Below are 20,486 nucleotides of genomic sequence, written 5' to 3' on the forward strand. Positions count from 1 at the left end.
TTCACTATTTCTATAATAACGTTGTTTGTTTCTTGTCCTATTTGAAAGGCTTTCCTATCTCTGGAGCACCTAGCATAAGATAGAAATGTGTCAAAATATATGCTTTATTCATCATGTGGGTATTTTTAGGTCCTGTTATCCCCAATAACTATTGATTCAGAGAAGTGGGGTAGTTCTGAAAAATACAGGCATTATCTCTTTAACTTGTTTTGTGGGAACCAGAATAAGGGTAGTTTTCCTCTGTCTTCAAAATCATCAATAATTCCTGCATCATTTAACTCTCATAAGCAATAATACCTTCCATATAGCCATTGGCATCAAAGAAGAGACACCCCCTTGATTTGATGGTAAGTGTGACACTACATAAACTCCCAGAAAACCCACTTCCTTTCTAGCAAATAGCAAACAACTGAGAACCTGAACTTACTATCAGCATTGAACACTGAACTCTGAACACTGAACATTGAACACAGACTCTCATCTGTTTCTGGCAAACATGAAGTCAGACCTCTGGTATTTCTTTCTCTTCTGCTTGCAAACTAAAGTTCTAACAGGTAAGTGGCCTATTGAATGTTTCTTATTATAATTCAAGTAAACATTAAGAAAAATCAAAGGTAGAGAAATTGCACACCCAAAAGAAGGTGGTTGGCTTTTGAAAGTAGGAATAGTTTCAGAACAGCCCGAGTATATGGCCAAGGGCACCATGTCACTCATGTCACTATGGATGGCATTGAGTTTGCATTCCTCCCTTTGATACTGTGTCTTGAGATGAAAAAAAGGTTCATCAGACCATTAAAATTTTAAATTACCTGCTCGGAGTTACCTGTCAGTGGACAAAATAGCAGAGTGACTTACTGTTCTTAGAGAGAGATGAAAGGCAAAATGGCTTGTGTCAACAGAATGAAAATTAAGTAGCTCTGGCATTTGGGCTGGGAATTCTTTCTGTGGTAGAAAATAAAATGGAAAGGCTTTGAAAAGAAGGATTTTCATTTTAGTCTTACCTGGATGATCTGTTATCTGGAATGTTAAGGGTGCCGTAGAGTTTTTATTGACACTAAGCATCAGAGTTCACCCTAAAAAGCTAAGGAGGAGAGAATAATGTAAAAATACTTCCTAGCCCCTATAGGCCTTAAAAAAATCGTTCTTGCGTCCCTGATTCTTTCTCTTGAATGGTATACAGCACACTCTATATGGACAATTTAAATAATGCTACATACGATGTAAGGTAATACATGTGGCTCTGCTGCTTTTTTACTATGTATAATTTGTACTACTGTTATTTTCTCTTTAACCCTGAGCCCTATTTTTGAGGTTGAAAAAAGGAAAGTGAAGTTATATTAAATAACTTAAATAATTAAATAAACCAAAAGTGAAGGCAGAACTTTTAGTAGGTATGATTCTATCTAGGGCTACATTTTTCAGTGGTTAAAAAAAATAGGCTTTACTGTGTTTACAAAAAATTAAAAAAAAAACAACCAAAATCGAACTGATCAAATGTCTCATCTTGTGCTGGTTCAAAGTGAGTTAAGTGCTGTTAAGTAAAGAGGACTGAGGAATGAGGAATGAATCCAAGGACAGTTCTGGGCTACTTGCTGGCTTATGCCTTTTCTAGAATCTCATGAAGTCCTTTAACGGCATGAATGACATGAGCAGCTTTGGAATTGGTATTCATTCTTCGTTCATCCATTTACTCATGTAGCACCGAGCACTTGCCTGGCAGGGGGTACTGTGCCAGATGGTGGATGTACAAGGATGGGCAAAACCAGGTCAACCTCTGTTCTTCAGAAGGTAACTGCATTGTAGAGAGAGAGAGAGAGGTCAATCAAATAATCCCATAGATTAATTATAATTACAAGCAAAACTCAATCCTATGAGGGAATGTAACAAGGAGCTTGACTCGATTGGGTGGGTGTGGAGGTGGAGCTGAGGAACAGGGTTCATTGAAGTCTTTCCTGTGCAAGTGGCACTTGAGTGGAGATTTTAAGGATAAATAGGAATCAATAGGGAGAACGGTATGAAAATGGGGAAGAACATTCCATACCATGGAAAGAACAAGTGCAAAGAGCCTGTGGCAGGAGGGGATGCAGTAAGGTTAGGGAATAGAAGAAGGCAGACAGGTGTGCCTGAGCACAGAGGGGGAGAGGTTGAGCTTGGTCTGCTGGGAATACTTTGAACCCCTCTGTGGTGACTGAGCAACCCCAACCTTCTAGAAGAATTGGCAAAACCCAAGCTATCTGAAATAACAAGAAGAAATTGTTGATATTTAACCTGCAAATTCCCTTAGAATTTAGTTCTCCTGAAATGAGTTATTTGCTTTGTGATGTTTGTTACTTGTTGTATCGATTATGTTTAAGAAAATGAAGGATAATGTGAAATGCTGAGATGTAGCTTGTAACTTCGGCTCTCCTGAGCTGCACCTTGTAACTTTGGCTCTACTGATCTGTTCTGGTAAAAACAGGAACTCTGTGAAGGGACTGACCACACAGCTTGACTCCTGGAGAGAGATGACAGCGCGTAATAGGCTTCTCATTGCAGAGAGCCTATAAATGGACGTGTAATGGAGAGGTTTATTACCTGGATTCCTTTCCCAGGAAAGGCATATTGATTAGGGCCCTGGAAAGGGAATGCGACCCTCATGGGGAGCCTATAAATGGATACATGAGGGGCGTCTGTCTCTGTGGTTGAGATAAGGATGTAAAAGTCTTTCTTCATCCACTGCTCCTTCAGTCTTGCATGGAGGCCCCCTCTTCTTGCAGCTTTTGTGGTCAGGCTGGTTGTCCTGTATCAGATCCTGTTCCCCCTGTAGCTGTGAGCCCAATATGTTTTTGCTGATAATCATAAGTTTATATTTAACCTATATTCTTTCTAAGGTGTATGATTTCTATGCTGACACACAGAAAGTTATCTTTACATTGTTCTGCTTTTACAACCACGTTGTGATTTTTGTGCATCAGTTTTTGCAAATGTATTCTTTTTGTATAATTATCACTGAAACTTTGTGTAATCTTGCTCCCCCTCCCTTATGGAAAAAGCACAATAAAAAACTGAGGTTTTCAGGGGAATGTCAGACATCCACGGAGTGGCTTTATGTGGTGTCTCCCCTGGGCCCAGCTTTAAAGAAAACTTTTTCTTTGTCTCTCTTTCTTTTTCACCAACCACTCCATCACTTTGAGAGCTAAACTCTCACAATATATAAACCACGTTGATATATTGGGAACTGGTCTCGCCAATATTGGTCCAAGATGACCACTGGTGCAAGTTGGTCTAAGACAAGGCTGGAAAGGAAAGCAGAGGCCAGACCATTCAGACCATGTGTTCTACGTTCAAGATTTTGGATTTTCTTCCAAGAACATATGTACCATTCGTGGAAAGGTTTGTTTTTGTTGGTAAAAATCATTCCACTAGGCCAAACCCATTTGGGCAGTTCTGGTCATGGTACTGTGCCCAGGAGAATTAAAGTAGCATTGATCTCAATTCTGTGGAAGGTTACATCCAGCCTTAGGTAGGATTATTTTAAGTTGTCAGGTTAAGCTGATGAATAATTTATATTCTGGAATAATATTCATCGTAGATTCTAAATGAATACAACCAATGTTCACTCTCATTATAAAGAAAACCATGCGATGTGGCATGCTGTTTGACATGTGGTAAAACTGAGGCATGAGTGGTTAAATGGTAATGATACATCTACTAACAATTATCCTATTCAAAATATCATCGCAATGCATGTATCCAGCAACTGCCATTTAAAAGCTCTAAACAAAAAGAGCCAAACTCAAGTCAACTAAGCACTTGCTTGTTCTCTTTGTTGTATTTTCAATCCTCTCAATTTACGTAGGCCTTCTCATGCCATGAAGATGTAGGCATGTAGGCATTCTTACCTTCTGTCAATGTTTGAGGAATTTTCAGTCAGGAAAGGCTAAGTGATTTGTTATACAGTAATTGGTGGCAGAACCAAAAGTAGAACTCCAATGTGACCCCAACATCTACATTCTTTCTAAACTGTGTTGAAGTAGTGGAGATTAACATAAATCTCAATGATTCTGATCACATTTGTTATTTGGTTGTGAATTAAGAAGGATGGGAATCTTGGTGATTTCCAGTCTTTGATGGATCTCAATGTAGAATTTAACAAAGTCTTGTTCCTTTAACGAATTTGGAACAATAGGATGCTTTTAATTATAAAAATATCTAGGAAAAATGTGAATGTCTAACTGCATTTTGGAAACCCTCTTTGTAGACTTTACAGGCAGCAGGGACCATGTGAGTGATGGGATGAATTCTGGTTTTAGAAAGACCACTTTAAAAGCAGTGTGGATAACAGGCCAAAGTGGGAAGAGCTGATGGCAGAGGGTGTCTAATAAACATGCCTGTCTTACGATGTGCTCTGTGAGGAAGCCGGGAGGATAGCCCTCAAGGCCACTTTGAGCCTTGCTTTGTCACTGAGGCATTCCATTTGTGATTCCTAAATTCCTAAGAGCCCCTTGGTGTTTCCAGTGTCTGACAGAAGTCTGTGAAGATGGCTGACCTTGGAGCCCCTCTTAGCCTCTCCGGGACTCTGAGTAAATGTCATCTCCTGGCAGCGCCCCCTTCCAGTGTTCTTGATAGATTTAAAAAACGCCAGTTATCAATTTTTTCTTTTAATAGATGAATTCAGGCCATTTCCACTCAGCATGAGCCTCTACTTGATTTTATTTCTATGCTTATTTGCTACTTATTTTCCTTTGCGGTGTCCTCTTTTTCTCTTTATTTTTGTTAGTGTGATGAAATTTCTTTTGACTCTCCTCTTTGCCTCTGGTTAATTTGGAAGGTCAACTACAGTTCTTAATTTGCTAAGTAATTATCAAGTTCAAAGAATCTTAATTGAATGTGTACTTATTTATCACTGTATGAAAATAATGACAATGCCTTTGCCTGTTGTGCCTAGTCCCCATCCCCAAAATACTGTGATATTTTGAATGAGTCTTAAGAATGATCTTCGTTTCCCACTCTCGCACTGCCCCCAGAAAGTGCACCCTGCTCCATATGTGGGTTTTATGGAAATAATTTAAAACTTATAGTTGCAGATCATTGCTAGTTTTCCTCTTACGGTATTTCTCTTCTGTTTCAAGAATCCTTTCTTAACACTTATGTCACACACTTTCAGTGACAGCATCATTCTGGACATCTGCTCCTGTCTTGTGATCTCTGTTCTGATCTAATGATCAGAAGACTTCTCTTATTTTTGTTAAGTACCCCTAACTCTCTGAATTCCAGCACAGGTAAGGGTGTCTTCCTGTTACCTTGATGGGTGACTGATATCTTTTCTGGGAATAGAGTCCCGGATGGCAGCCTTTCCTCTTAGGGGTTGCAGATATTCCTCCACTGCCTGCTGCCTTCTAGGGATGTGGGTGAAGAATTTCATGCTAGTCTAATTCTCATTCCTTTGTAAGTAATTAAAAAAAAAACAACTCTAGGATTTTGTAATCTTGAAAGCTATTTACTTCAATATTGGAATTCAGGAATTCCTCCAGGGTAGGTCTAACTCTCTCCCTCTGTTTCTTTCTCTCTCTCTGTTTCTGCTAATTTTATTTTTTAAGACTGGGTGAGTATTTTCAATCTGTAGACTAAAGCTTCATTCTTCATTTCAGTCATTTTTTCCTAGTATTTGTTTAATCAAACCTTATCCTTTTTTCCTCCACTCTTTCTAGAAATGTAACTTATTGAGTCCCTTATTTTTTCATCATTTGTGAGCAAAATGGCTTTCACAACTTGCTGTTGCTTGTTAACCACAACTCCTTCAGATGAAATGGATATTTCAGTTTTAAATTGCTAGCAGCATATTCCCATTTCTTGGTAGAAACAAGGGTAAGCATGTAGCAGGGACTGAAATTCTTATCTTTACTCACTGTAAGAATAATAGCATTATTTGGCTTAAAAAATTTTATCCCCATATTCACAGCTGTAAACAGCAAAATCTACAACATATGCTGCTTCCCTACTCTAAGGACATTGAGTTTTATATGCAAAATGACTTACTGGGCTTTGCAAATTTTTAAAAATGTGTTTTAAAATCATTTGTAGCTTGCAATAACTAGTGAAAAGGTCACATTTTCTCTGTAAATGGCACCTCAGCACTACTGCTGTTCTAACAAACTACGTCTATCAAATGGCACTTTTGGGTCATTCTAAGTGAAATAAGAAACTTGGCATTTGAAACCTTCTTATAAAAATTCACAATTATATTTTGGAAAGTGGAACTTAAGTATGTAGGAGATATGTCACACACATTAAAACTGTTAGTCAAAAAGTGATTTGTTTTTCCCACTAGTTTGGCCTGTAAGGTTGATCAAAATAGACAAATATTTGCAAGTTTAAAGAGTCCAAAAGTGGGGATATGAACTTCCTTCTGGGTCATGTATAACATAATGATGCTTGCATCTACTTTGCTTGAGAAAAAATAGAAACAGGTTGTCCCCAAGTAGGGTGAAAGACTCAGGAGTTTCTATCCAGTTGGCCAGTAGTGCTGTTCGGATCTGTTTATTTGAGCCATGCGGACACAGGCACAGCACTTTCAATAAGCAGTTAATGATCATTTAAAGTAACTTTTTTGAATTTGATAGTTTTTTTTTGACAGCCTATGTTTATGTTTTCCTAGGACTTCTCATCAAAAAATCTGTTCATGCAAAAACAACAACAACAAACTCTCTACTACACTCACAATTATTCTGTTTATTTTGCACTATCTAGGACTAATGCAAAAATCTCATAGTTGTGCCTATTGCACTTATTTAATTATGATGAAAGTTTCTTCTATATGTGTATCCATCTCTGTACATTTCTACAGACAGATAAGTGATGGGAAAATCATTAAGAATTTAGACTTAATCAGAGCAAGAACCCAGGTACAATGATAGCACAGCTTAATACAGGATGGTTGATGAATGAAAATGTCTAGGGAAATGAGTGAGTTATGTACAATGTAATTTCACATCTAAGTCACTTTAAAATAATTTTTTGATGTATAATAACCCTTTCAATCTCAGAACACATATGTGGCACCAATGTGAATCCTACTTTAAGTGTTAGCGGTGATAATATATCCAATATACCTAGAAGGAAAATGAATACCTGAAATTCATTTTTATATCTAGATTAACATTAAAAGCTTCTTTTTGTGTTTTTTTTCCTCAGCAAATCTCTTTAGCTCCTATGCTTTAGTTTCTGTACATTGAGGGGGTTGGACTATATTATTAGATGAAGAGATTAAGTGAGTGTGTGGATTCTGGTGTCAAATTATTATTTTCTTTTTACTTTGCCTTTGTTGGTTTGGATTAATTCGAAGACCTTGTCTTCGAGCTCTGAATTTCTTTCTTCTACTTGTTCAATTCTATTGCTGAGACTTGCCAGAGCATTTCACATTTCTAAAAGTGTTTCCAAAGTTTCCTGAATTTTTGATTGGTTTTTCTTTAAGTTACCTATTTCCTTGAATATTTCTCCCTTTACTTCTTGTATCATTTTTTGGATTTCCTTGCATTGGGCTTCACCTTTCTCTGGTCCCTCCCTGATTAGCTTAATAACCAACCTCATGAATTCTTTTTCGGGTAAAGCAGGGATTTCTTCTTGGTTTGGATCCCTTGCTGGTGAACTAGTGTGATTTTTTGGGGGTTGTGAAGAATCTTGTTTTGTCATATTACCACAGTTGGTTTTCTCATTCTTTCCCATTTGGGTAGGCTCTGTCAGAGGGAAGGTCTAGGGCTGAAGGCTGTTGTTCGGATTTTTTTTTTGTCCCATTGGGTGTTCCCTTGATATAGTAGTCTCCCCATTTTCCTATGGATATGGCTTCCTGTGAGCCGAACCACAGTGATTGTTGTCTTTCTTCTGGGTCTAGCCACCCAGCAAGTCTCCCCAGCTCTGGGCTGGTATTGGGGGTTGTCTGCACAGAGTCCTGTGATATGAACCATCTATGGGTCTCTCAGCCACGGATACCAGTGCCTGTTCTGATGGAGGGGGTGGAGGGTACAATTGACTCCGTGAGGGTCCTTAGCGTTGGTGGTTTAATGCTCTATTTTTGTGCTGGTTGGCCTCCTGCTAGGAGGTGGCGCTTTCCAGAGGCATCAGTTGTAATAGTACAGAGAGGATCTGTTGGTGGGTGGGGCCCCAGAACTCCAGAGATTATATGCCGTTTGTCTTTGCTACCAGGGTGAGTAAGGAAGGACCATCTGGCTGGGGCAGGGCTAGAGGTGTCCAAGCTCAGACTCTCCTTGGGCAGGTCTTGCTGCAGCTGTTGTGGGGGATGGGGGTGAGATTCCTAGGTCACTGGAGTTGCATACCTAGGAGGATTCTGGCTGCCTCTGCTGAGTCATGTAGGTTGACAGGGAAGTCGGGGAAAGCCGACAGTCACAGGCCTCACCCAGCTCCCATGCAAACCAAAGGACTGGTGTCACTCTTACCATGCCTCCCACAACAGCCCCAAGTATTTTTCCAGGAGGAAGGCGAGATGGGCTTGAAAACTTGCCACAGGCTTTCTGCCTCCCAGCTGTGAAAGAAAAGGGCTTTAGTTCTTCCCTACGTGTGAAGTCTGCAAGCCAGATTCATGCCCTTCTCCCAGTTCTGGCCAGGAGCTTCTTGCCCTGTCCAAATTGTTAGAAAGTTCAGCTAGAGAATTTCTTCTCCCTGTGGAGTTTTACCTCCTGTTCCTCTGGCCACCCTCCCAAGGGATCCCTGTGGTGCTAGGCAGGAATTGGCTGCCTGGCCCAGAGAGCTCCAGGGGCCTTTCTGCTGCTTCCTCTACCCCTGCATCTTGCTCCACTGGGTTCTGTAACTTGACTCAGCTCCAGATAAAGTCAGAAACTTCTCTGGAGACAGATCTTCAGCTTCACCAGTTGAGGTGTGTGTTTGGGAGCCGAGGGCCTCCCTTTCCCAGGAGTCTTTGCTTTTTGACTGGGAAATAAGTATCTCCCAATCTTCAGTAAATGGGATCTCTTGCTCTACTTTTCCTGTTCCTTTTCTTGGCCCATTGCAAGGATATAATATTAATTCTTTTATTTGATATGATTAAGCTTCTACGATGTTCAAGGTTCTGGGATTATTTAGGCAACTGTAATGCAGTCCTTATCTTTGTGGGGCTCATGATTAAATGAGGAAGATAGAAAAAATAATTATGCTCCAAGATGATATGCACTATAAATATATTGGCCTAAACAAAGTATTACTGGGAGCATAGAGATAAGATTCTTTGTCTGGTGGTCTTGGAAATATCTCAAGAGAGAAGTTGACATTTAAAATGGTTCTTGAAGAATAAATGAGGGTTTCTTCTCAGATTAAGGGGTAATCAGATATTCTAGTTTATGGTAACAGAAATAATGAAGTGTAAAGTGTATTCTAGTAATGAAGAACAGGAGTGAGAAAGAAATGGCCACAAAGTTTACTGTAGCTTTAATAGATGGCCTATGAGATTGTGAAAGCATTTTGTGTCAAGTCATACATATTTTAAAATACCTTATAAGCAATAGAACACTAATAGAGACTTGTAAACTGGGGAGTGAAATGCTTTTCTTAAACATAATTTTGGGAGCAACATGGAGGATGGATGGGAGGAGAGAGAGAGATTAGCATTGAGAAGGCCAGTTAAGAGGATGCATCCACAGATAAGGGAAGACATGAAAAAGATGTGGATTGGCAAAGGAAATGGAGAAAAATAATTGAATTTAAGAGATATTCATGAGCTGGAGTCAGCTGGACTTGGTGACCAATTGGATGATGAAAATCAGAAAGAGGAAGAAATGAGGAAGAGTTTCCTAGGGTCAGACTGATGACTTCCTGAAAAGACAGGGTTTGGGTTTGGTGAATCAATACAGTCATGTGCCATTTGACAATGGGAATGCATTCTGAGAAATGTGTCCTTAGTGATTTTATTGTGTGAACATCATCGAGCATACTAACATGGTGGTCTACTAGGCGGTAGAGCCTACTGCACTACCTAGGCTATATGGAGTAACCTGTTGCTTATAGGCTACAAACCTGTACAGCATGTCACTGTACTGAGTACTGCAGGCAATGGTAGCACAATGGTAAATCTTTGTGTCACTAAACACAGAAAAGGGATATTAAAAATTACAGTATTATAATCTTATGGGACTGCCGTCATATATACAGTCCATTGTTGACTGAAATGTCATTTCTTCAGTGCATGACTGTACTGAGCTCAGTTTGGAAAGGTTACTTCTGATGTGTTAGGGTATATCAAGAGAGTGAGGTTGAAAGGAATTTGGAAGCAAGGAATTGAAAGTTTGGGCTGGAGATAAAATGTGGGCTCCTGGGGGTAGACATGAGAGCTGGAGTTACAGGTGCAAATCAGCTCAGTCAGCGAACACCCTGTCCATGTGCCCAAGGAGTTTTGCACAGTAGCTGAGCAATGGGAAGCAATGTGGGGATTCGGAGGTGCGGATAAAATCCTCTCTCCCTCCTACTCTGTGGAAGAGAGTTGGATTCATTTAATTTCATGTGATTTTTCTAGAACAACAATTTCAAATCAATAGCAATGAAGTAACTAACAAACTAACTTGTTTGCAAATTAATTACTTTGTGAATATTGCTGTGAAGTTTTATAATACCGCTGGGATTTTTTCATTTTCGTGAAGAAATCAGTTTTAACTAAGAGAAAATCAATCTTTCATTTTTCTTATTATACACACTGAGAGAACCAAAGGGTTGTTTTGTACCCTCTGCAGAGTTCCTTGGAGAGTGAAAACAATGCACACATTGTGTACGTGTTCATGAGTACTCTTGGCTTTTTCTCCTTGCTTTTCTTCTTCCTATTTTTTTTTTTTTTTTTTTTTTGCTTTTTTTCCCTCCAAATGTTAGGCATTTAGATTAGACTGGATTTATCTTGCCTATCATCCCTACCTTCCTTGCTTTAGTTACTTCCTTAGATTATGGGTGCCTTTGAATAGTAATGTAAGTTTAGAAGTGATGCATATGTAAAAATCTACAAACTAGGATTCTAAAAGTTTTAGTTAGTAGACTCATAAGACATGAAATTGCTTTTATAAAAGGTGAGAAAAGTGGTAGGAAGCACATTTTGTTTTTTAAGTGCCAGATTTTCTTAGTAAAAGATCAAATGTAACTAAAACCTAATATGATTGACAATTTGAAATTAACATTGCAATTTTTAGACTTTTGCCTCTTGTGTTACATTCATGTGCTGTGCTAAGCTAATGCTTATCATGGTTTGATTATAGAAAATGTGTTTAATAAGCACTATTAGTGATTACAAACTCAGGAGATCTTATCTTTTCATCACTCTGAGACCTTGTGGAGGTTTGTGGTTAGATGTCTGAGTTAAAGAAAATAAAATTACACCTCTAATATGATGCACGCTCTGTACTGAGTAGGTTCTTGAAATGTTTCCTCCAGAGGATTTTCAGCCAGGAATAATACAACTGCTGGCAAACAGGCCTGGCAGGATGGGTCTGGGCAAGAGCATCTTGTACTGGAGAAATGAAGTAGTTCAGATATTAAAAACATCAACTTGCAAATAATGAACTCATGTGAACTATAGTGTAATTTTCAGATGAATGGCTTTTTTTTCAGAAATTTTCTTAATGATCCCCCAAAAGAAGATAAAAATGTTCTTATGCCTTATAAATTTTGAAAACCTAAAGAAATCACTTAATATAAAGATTTTTATTTTACTTTTGAAAACATTAGTGTTATTAAGAGTAATATTTTAAAAATTATTGTTAGCAGCAGTTAACAGGCTTGAGCCTCTCTTCGGAAGAATATACCCTGTTCAATGCAGTACTCTATATGATCAAGAAAATATAGTATCTGTTCTCTAGACTGATTATAGTCTAGGATTTCCAATAAAAAGTAAACAGATATGGTAGCAAAACAAAACCTCATGTTTAATATTCAGATTTTAAGACTCATCATCAGAATCCAAGATCACACATTCCTTTTTGTGTTTTTAGTAACATATTAAGTACTAAAAGATATAAGATGATATTTATATCACAAATCACTAACATGCTGTGTTTACAAAACATCTTGGTGTATTAGAACAACCACTGGTCCAAGGGTTCTTGTCCTGGCCATATACTGGGCAAATTTAATGACTGCACTTTGGGAGATCCAAGTTAGCAACCAGGTTTGTTGCTCGCTTGGATGGAACAAAGTTGTCCTGCCCTCTGTAGACATATAAGAGCCAAGAGCATCATCGACTATCTCAATAAATATTTATGAGCCCAGCAGATATTTGTAGGTAAAGAAAGTTTTTCTTTAAAACTCAGACATATAATTTCCATTAGAACATGACATGTTGGAGTAGTGTCTTGCATGCATGATTGTATATCTTCATGTACTTGTTTTCAGAAGAAAAGCAACATAGCATAGCTAACTCTGGGGTCATGTCCCAGCTATGAGATATGTAATCCAGGGCAAGATATTCACCTTTTCTGGCTCTAGTTTAATTTGATAAGTGCAAATGTAAAGGGCAAAATGAAAGATTTAACTTGTCATTTCTAGAAGCCCTTTTGGTTCGTATATTATAAATCCTATGCTTCATCTCCTCGGATTTAAAATGTCACCATCTACATATTCATTTGTTCGCCCATCCAACCATGCTTTTATCCATCCAATAAATGTTGATTGCAACTTACAACATACCAGGTATTATTGTATATACTTGGGATGGAAAGGTGAATAAGACCAACAAGGTCCCTGATTTTAAAGCTTACATTAGAGTGGAGTAGCCAGACAGCAAAGAAGAAAACAATCAGATAAACCAGATACTTTCAGACAGTGAAAAATGCTTTATCTCAGTTAATATACTAGAAAATGACTTGGATGTATTCTTTATATTGGGTGGGCAGTGGTCACTGAAGTGTCATTACTCTTGAACGATGACAAAGAAGCAACCCTGTGAAGATCAGAGAGAACGCTCTAGGTGGAAAAATGACAAATTAAAAGCCCTGGGAACCAGCTTTGTGTGTTTGAGGAGCAGAAAGAAGGGCAGTGTGACTGTGGCGTAGTGTGACTGGTATAAAGTGGGGAGAGGTAGCACAGGTCATGTAAGCCATGGAAAACCAGGGTAAGGAGTTAATTTTACTGTAAGTGAAATGAGAAGCCCCTGGAGGTTTAAAAGCTGAAGCATGACTCTATTGGATCATGTATGTAAGAAGGTCATTCTGGCTTCTCTGTGGAGAATGAATTGTAAATGGGCAAGAGTAAAAGCAGAAGCTCTTGTAGTTAGGAAGCTCTTGTAGTCCCAGAGAGAGATGACAATGGTTTGGACCAGTTGAAGCTGAGATGGAGAAGAAGTGGGTAAATTCTGCTGGACATAAAACAGAGGTGCCAGATATCAGGTATTCTTCCTGTGTACCGATTTTAGCAGTGGTCCTGTAGGACTCCATTGTTAGTGACCACTGTCTAGCTTCACGTGATTGCCTGCTTCTATTATACTTTGGTTGATTGTTGCTAGTGACACTTTGACTGTGGATTGAACCAAAATCTTTCATGCACCCAGGAAGCTGTGTGACCTTGGGCAAATAATTTAATCTGTCTGAGCCTTCAGTTGTCTGTATGTATACAAAAGAGATCACCGGGTCTCACTGTGTATGATGCTGAGAAGAGGCTGAATCATGTTATAGGAAACAAAAGTGTAAACCTGAGGGTACTTATAGGATGCCTGAAACATGAACAGTGTTGATGAGAATTTATTGGCAATAGAAATGGCATGTTAGAAAGCGTGAGATGCATATCAAAGATAGTGTGAGAGGATATTTTGGAGAAGAGTTTATATTAAAGGTGATAAGGGAAGAAAAGGTAAACATGAGAGAAAGGAAGAAAAGAAGAAGGGAGAGATTGGTAATAAGGGGAACACTCACAATTTTTAACTACTGATATAGCAACTGAATTGACCAATTAGATTTGACACCTGACCAATCAGAACAGACACTGTCTATAAAAGTGGCGCGATCATACCGGCACTCCAGGCTGAGTGTTAGACTTGGAGATAATAACATCCAAGAAGGATGGAGAAAGGATCCTAGCTGCTTTTGCAGTTATAAGAAACTAACTTATTCAGGTCTGCCTTAAATTGTCTATTCATTACATGCTTTAGTCATGCTTATAAGGGACTGTCTCCTTTAATACTATTTTTCAGATGTTACCAAAGGCTAAGAAGACTTTGTAATTTGTCATTTGAGCATTGTCCTCATCCATTTTCTGTTGCCATCACTGAATACCTGAGACTGAATATTTTATAAAGAAAAGAAATGTATTTCTTACAGTTCTAGAGACTGGAGCCTAAGTCTAGGGGTCTAGGGGTCTGGTCTAGACTGAAGTCTAGGGTAAAAATCTGGTGAGGGTCTACTTGCTGGTGAGGACACTCATCAGAGTCCTAAGGCAGTGCAGAGGATTACATGATGAGGCGGTTCTTGAGAGACAGCCAATCTGGCTGTTTATAACATACTAACTCTCCTGATAACTAACCCACTCTTGTGATAACCTATTAATCTGTTAACTCATTAGCCCATGAATTGAATTAAGCTATTCATGAGGGTTCCGCCAATCATTTCTTAAAGGCCCCACGTCCCAATTCTATTACACTGGAGGTTAATTTTCAATATGAGTGTCAGAGGGGACAAACATTCAAGCTATAGCAAGCATGTCTGTTCTATATCTGGCAAAGTAATTATGAAGTAATTAATTAAATGCTATAGTTGAAAACATTCAAACCATAGACTTAGAGCTGCCACATGGTTTTCCAGATGGAAAGTTTAATCACTGGATATGTGGAAACCTAAGTCAGACTTCTGATCACTACATTTTAAAATAAAAAGGTTGTCCAGGTAGTTTTTAAGTTAAAAATAATAAAATGAATAATTAAGAATGTCCAGGCTGGTTCAGTGGCTCATGCCTATAAACCCAGCACTCTGGGAGGCTGAGGTGGGCAGATCATGAGGTCAAGAGATCGAGACCATCCTGGCCAACAAGATGAAAGCCTGTCTCTACTAAAAATACAAAAATTAGGTTGGCATGGTGGTGCACGCCTGTAGTCCCAGCTACTTGGGAGGCTGAGGTAGGAGAATAGCTTGAATCTGGGAGGTGGAGGTTGCAGAATCTGAGATCGTGCCATTGTGCTCCACCCTGGCAACAGAGCAAGACTCCATATCAAAAAAAAAAAAAAAAGAGTTTCCAATAGAAATGACACTTTGAAATCTTCAGCTGATGTCAGTGGTACACACTCTCAATGTGACATTCAAGAAAAATTGAGGCACAGCATTCCTAGCCCTATGTACATACTTTCGTGGGCAAGAAAGACAGTATCCTTCATTTTAATTTATTCTGAATTTCTGGAATAGCTCATTATGATATTGAGACAGAAAGTGGTTAACAGGAACATTGTATTCCCTTTGGAGGACCCACCCAATAGCAAAGAATTAGCGCTCTCAGTTGTTTATAGTTTTATCTGGATATATTCTGATCCTGATTCCAGAGAAAGCAAGTGTTAGAAAGAACGTTAAGATGTTTTTGTATTACTTCCTTATTTCACAGATGAGGAGACTGAATTCCATGGGAGTGCCCTAGCCACAGAGCCTTGCAAGTGGTAGAGCCAGAATTTGTCTCTGGTCTCCTGGGGAGCCACTGCAATGCACTTCCACCACACTGCACTGCCAACCATTAATGTCCTCTTGTGTTTGCCACAGTGTGGGCACAATGGGGGAAAACCCTGCTGACAAAATCATCTTCGGAAGTACAAGACAATGCATCTATGTCTGTGTATACATGGTGGCCACAGACACTTTTGCTCCAAGATCTTTGTGGTTTACTTGCTGCCATTCTACAGTCTCTGGGAAATTTGTTGTGAACATTTCTAAAGTAACCGAGAACCAATCCACTGATTTTATCTTCTGTAGCAGATGGTAGAGACATAAGCATCGAAGCAACAGTGGGGCAACGTAAAGGCCCTAAGCAAAATACCCTACGTTTTAATCTAATGTAGACTGCATCTGTTCTCATGCCAACAGTTTTTTTTCCTTTGCCTTTTGTTTACATTGTTCCCTCTAGTTTTTAAAATGAAGCAAGTAGTATTTTCCTTCTGTATAATTTAAAAATATTTGTTATTATAAAACAAAACATCCATACAGAAAAGTGAAAAAAACATAAATGTAAAATTTAATGAATAATACTAAAGCATACTACCTCACCCTCATAATCACCACAGGTCAAGAAATACAAGATTGTCAGCACCCCTGTTCCTTCCCGATTCCAACTCTTTCTCCCTCTTTGGAGAAAACTATTAGGCTGAATTTTGTGACACGAATTCAGATTATATTTTTTTCTATTTTGAAATCTCAACATGTATACTTCACTTAGAAAAGTTTCAAATTACATATACCTTCACTGTCTTTCTAGACAATGTGCTCTATATTGACAGATTTTTTTAAAAAGTACATTGGAGATATAAGTTATAATTCCACCGTATCAGGGTTTTTATTGTTGTTGTTGAAACAGTCTAGTAGTTGCTTCTTAGAAGGTAATCAGTCTCTTATTTCTGGCTGCTTTTAGGATTTTCACTAAGGTATGTCTAGATGTACACACTTAAAAAATCTGCTTGTGAATTGTTGGGATTCTTGAATCTGTGGAGTGTGACTGGGCTCTAACTAATTTTTCCAACCTATCTACTGGTTCACCAATTTTCTCTTTAGCTCTGTCTAATATATATTAAAGCTATCAATTGAGTTTTAAACTTCAGTTAGTGCATTTTTTTTTTGGAGCCAATTCTTGTTGGTTCTTTTTCAAATTAGTTGACTTAAATTTTCCTCTGTACTGCAGATATTATTACAAATTTTTCTTTTATTTGCTTATAAGTTTAATTATTTTGTTTTGTGGACCTGATAATTCAAATATATAAATTGTGGGTTTGTTTTTATAGTTTGTTGTTTCTATTGTTATCTTGTTTTCTAGGTCTCATTTTTATGATGTGTTTGTCACTGAATGTACATATTATTTGTAGGAATTTTTTGAGGCCTAAGAGGTAAACCTTTTCTTTTCTTCTTCTTCTTTTTTTTTTTTTAGATATTTTATTGCACTTTAGGTTCTGGGTACATGTGCAGATCATGTAGGATTGTTGCATAGGTACATACATGGCAATGTGGTTTGCTGCCTCCATTCCCCTGCTGTCATCTATATCTGGCATTTCTCCCCATGTTATCCCTCCCCAACCTCCCTACCCTCCCTCCTCATAATCTACCCCAACAGACCCCAGTGTGTGATGCTCCTCTCCCTGTGTCACAGGGAGGGGATGTAAACCTTTTCTTCTTGTAATAGTTTGCATTTTTACTTTCAAAAGCTGAGGGGTAATAAAATGCAAATTATCTTAAAGAAAATTCAAGCATTGAGGTCTTCTGGACCATTGAAGTCCAGAAGATTTTTCTGAACCATCTACTCTGAATGAGGTCTGGTTTATTTCTGGTTTAACTGTGCTCCAAGAATGTAACTCTTTGGGATCCCAGTTTTCTGAGGAGATGGTTTTCTGCTAGAACCCGCACTCTGCAGATTCTGGCAGTTGGGACAAAAAAGTTTGAATTTCAAAGAACAGCAAATGCTTTCAGAGTAAAAGCAGCTTCCAAGCTTTGCTTGTCTCTTCAAATTTAACCTGGTAATTTCTCCTCTTTGTGTCGCTCTTTTAATGCTTTTAATTGTATTTTTGGACATTTGTTCAACATTTTTGGTTGTTTTGGCATGAGAATTAGTTTGAATAATAGGCACTACTATAACTGAAGACTAGAACACTTGTGCTTATTTTCACAATCAAATCACCCAAATTGAAGATCTATAGGAAAAATATAGATTGAAGCTTAGGGATATTAAGAAAATAAGTAATTGTGAATCTTAAATAAAATTAAGGCAACTAGTGTAAACAGAGGTGTGAGAAATAGATCCTCCTGCATAATGCTAATCCTGCTATAAATTTCAGAAAGCAAAATGGCAATACATAGTATTATAACTTTTAAACATTTTGACTAAATATAATATTTACATAAAAGCGGAATGCTGAAAATAACCCCAATTTCCAACATTAGTATTTTAGTTTTAACAAATTATAATAGATTAACATTATGGCCAATAATATAGTCATTAAAAAGGATAATTACGATGACTGTGTAAGAAATGAAATGTTTATGACATAAAATGACAATAGCAGAACACAAAATAACATGTTTGTGACAAATAATTATGCTTTTGAAAGGTAAAGAGCAAAAGCATACAAATAGTATTTCTATTTCACTGTAGGACTAGGTAATTTTTTTCCTTAAACATTTTTTACACTTGTTATTTAGTTTTCTCAGAAACAAAGACCAAGATTTCAAAACTTAGGAAAAAAACCAGCATGCTAATAATTTTCCCAAACAGTTTCAGCATGAAAATTTGCTATATTAAAAAGGAAAATAAAACAAAAAGAAAGGGAAGGCAATGAGCAGTTTAAATTTATAGTCTAATAACTCAGAATCTGCAACCACCAGCGCAAGGCAATTTTGTTTTTTTCCTTCTGTGATTCCTATGTAGCTTTCAAAAACAACCTTGGCTTCCTATAAGCTTAAAATTATTTCAGAAAATGAAAAAGTGGGGCAGGGCATGGTGGTTCACATCTATAATCCCAGTGCTTTAAGAGGCTGAGGCAGGAGGATTACTTGAGGCCAGGAGTTCAAGATCAGCCTGGGCAATATAGTGAGCTATGTCTCTACAAAATTTCTTTTTCAAAATTAGCCAGGTATGGTGGTGTGCACCTGTATTCCCAGCTTCTTGGGAAGCTGAGGCAGGAGGGTCCCTTGAGCCCAGGAAGTGGTGGCTGCAATGAGCTATGATCATGCCACTGCACTGGAGCCTGGGTAACAGAGTAAAACCTTTTCTCTAAAAAGAAAAAAAAGAGAGAGAAAAAGTAAACAAAAATCTGGGGCTTATCTTTATTTTCAGGCCTTGATTCAGTTCTCAGTGGATGATGTTCAGAGAAAATACATTTCTATCATTTGAAAATGGTTAGCCTGTTCTTTTACTCTCTAGCAGGAGGATATAATGTATGTGTGTATATATGTACGTATATGTATACAATTGTATGCGTATATCTACACATGTACTCTCTATATACTGTAAAATACGTATAATACATATATTTAAATACACATATAATCACACATATATATATATATATATATACAATTATTCATTTTTAAACTACTTTGTACTTTTGCAAAGTGAGCAATTTCTATCTTTCCTTGTATCTGCTTAACTGATGTACATCAGTGATTATTTACTCATCAAAAATACACATGGCTCTTGTCAGAGTATTGACCAACAGGCAGACAATTCCTTCCCTGCAAGACATACCTACTAATAAATGAAGTTTTCCCTAAACTTCAGCTTTTCCCATATCTCTCTGTTTGGCTAAGTGCTACTCATCTTTGAATTCCAATTTTAAAAGTCACTTCCTTAAGGTGACATTTTCTGATTCTATAATCAAAATTATAACCCACCTGACCTTACCACCTTTATTCAAATAATACTCCATTCCTATCACAAGTTATGGTGCATTACTACATATTTATTCTTTTACCATCTGCCTCCAAAGGACAGGGACCGTATCTCTTTGATTCATATTATGTAAATATATTATTTAATATTCAGTATATTCTATATTCACATATGACAAGCGAATTTCTGGTTATGATTTTTTTTTCTCTAGGACATAGTTGTGCCTAATGTTCTTTCTTGAGAGATGGATGGAGAAAGTGAAGCTGTTTCATTCTGGTGCAACAGAGATGACTTTGTGCATAGAATAAATTACTTCTATGTTAAAATATAATTATTAGGGCAACATATTTATAAAACGTCACTTTTGCTTTGTTTTCTTTCTTTTTATCCAGGAGAAATCAATGGTTCTGCCGATTATGAGATGTTTACATTTCACAATGGAGGTGTACAAATTTTATGCAAATATCCTGACATTGTCCAGCAATTTAAAATAGAGTTGCTGAAAGGGGAGCAAATTCTCTGCGATTTCACTAAGACAAAGGGAAGTGGTAACACAGTGTCCATTAACAGCCAGAAATTCTGCCATCCTCAGCTATCCAACAACAGTGTCTCCTTTTTTCTATATAACTTGGACCGTTCTCATGCCAACTATTACTTCTGCAGCCTCTCCATTTTTGATCCTCCTCCTTTTAAAGTAACTCTTAAGGGAGAATATTTGCATATTTATGGTAAGACATTGCTTTCATCTTCCAAACTTAAGAGTATATACATATGTTTTGACAACTTTCTCACTAATGAAAACAATTGGACAAATAAGTATCTTTTGTGTTGGAGTTCACTTAGATGCAATTGATGGCAATCATTTATAATGAAGATATACAGGTGATGATTTACAATGAACAATAATTAGTATTATTCAGCAATATGCAATTTAATCCCATAGACTGCTAAGTCAGAAATAGATCCTA

The 20,486-nt window shown here is 37.7% G+C and overlaps 1 protein-coding gene across 1 annotated transcript in view; it reads left to right on the forward strand.

Moving 5' to 3' along the window:
* The first annotated feature begins 393 nt into the window (after nucleotides 1-393).
* Nucleotides 394-20,486, forward strand: part of ICOS (inducible T cell costimulator) — a 25,426-nt gene continuing 5,333 nt past the window's right edge. Inside the window, exons 1-2 of the mRNA XM_017536873.2 lie at nucleotides 394-554; nucleotides 19,911-20,246. Coding sequence (XP_017392362.1) covers nucleotides 497-554; nucleotides 19,911-20,246 — 394 coding nt within the window. The 5' untranslated portion in view covers nucleotides 394-496. The remainder of the gene's footprint in view (nucleotides 555-19,910; nucleotides 20,247-20,486) is intronic.

This window comes from Cebus imitator, unplaced genomic scaffold (genome assembly GCF_001604975.1).
Source record: "Cebus imitator isolate Cc_AM_T3 unplaced genomic scaffold, Cebus_imitator-1.0 Scaffold101, whole genome shotgun sequence".
NCBI lineage: Eukaryota > Metazoa > Chordata > Mammalia > Primates > Cebidae > Cebus > Cebus imitator.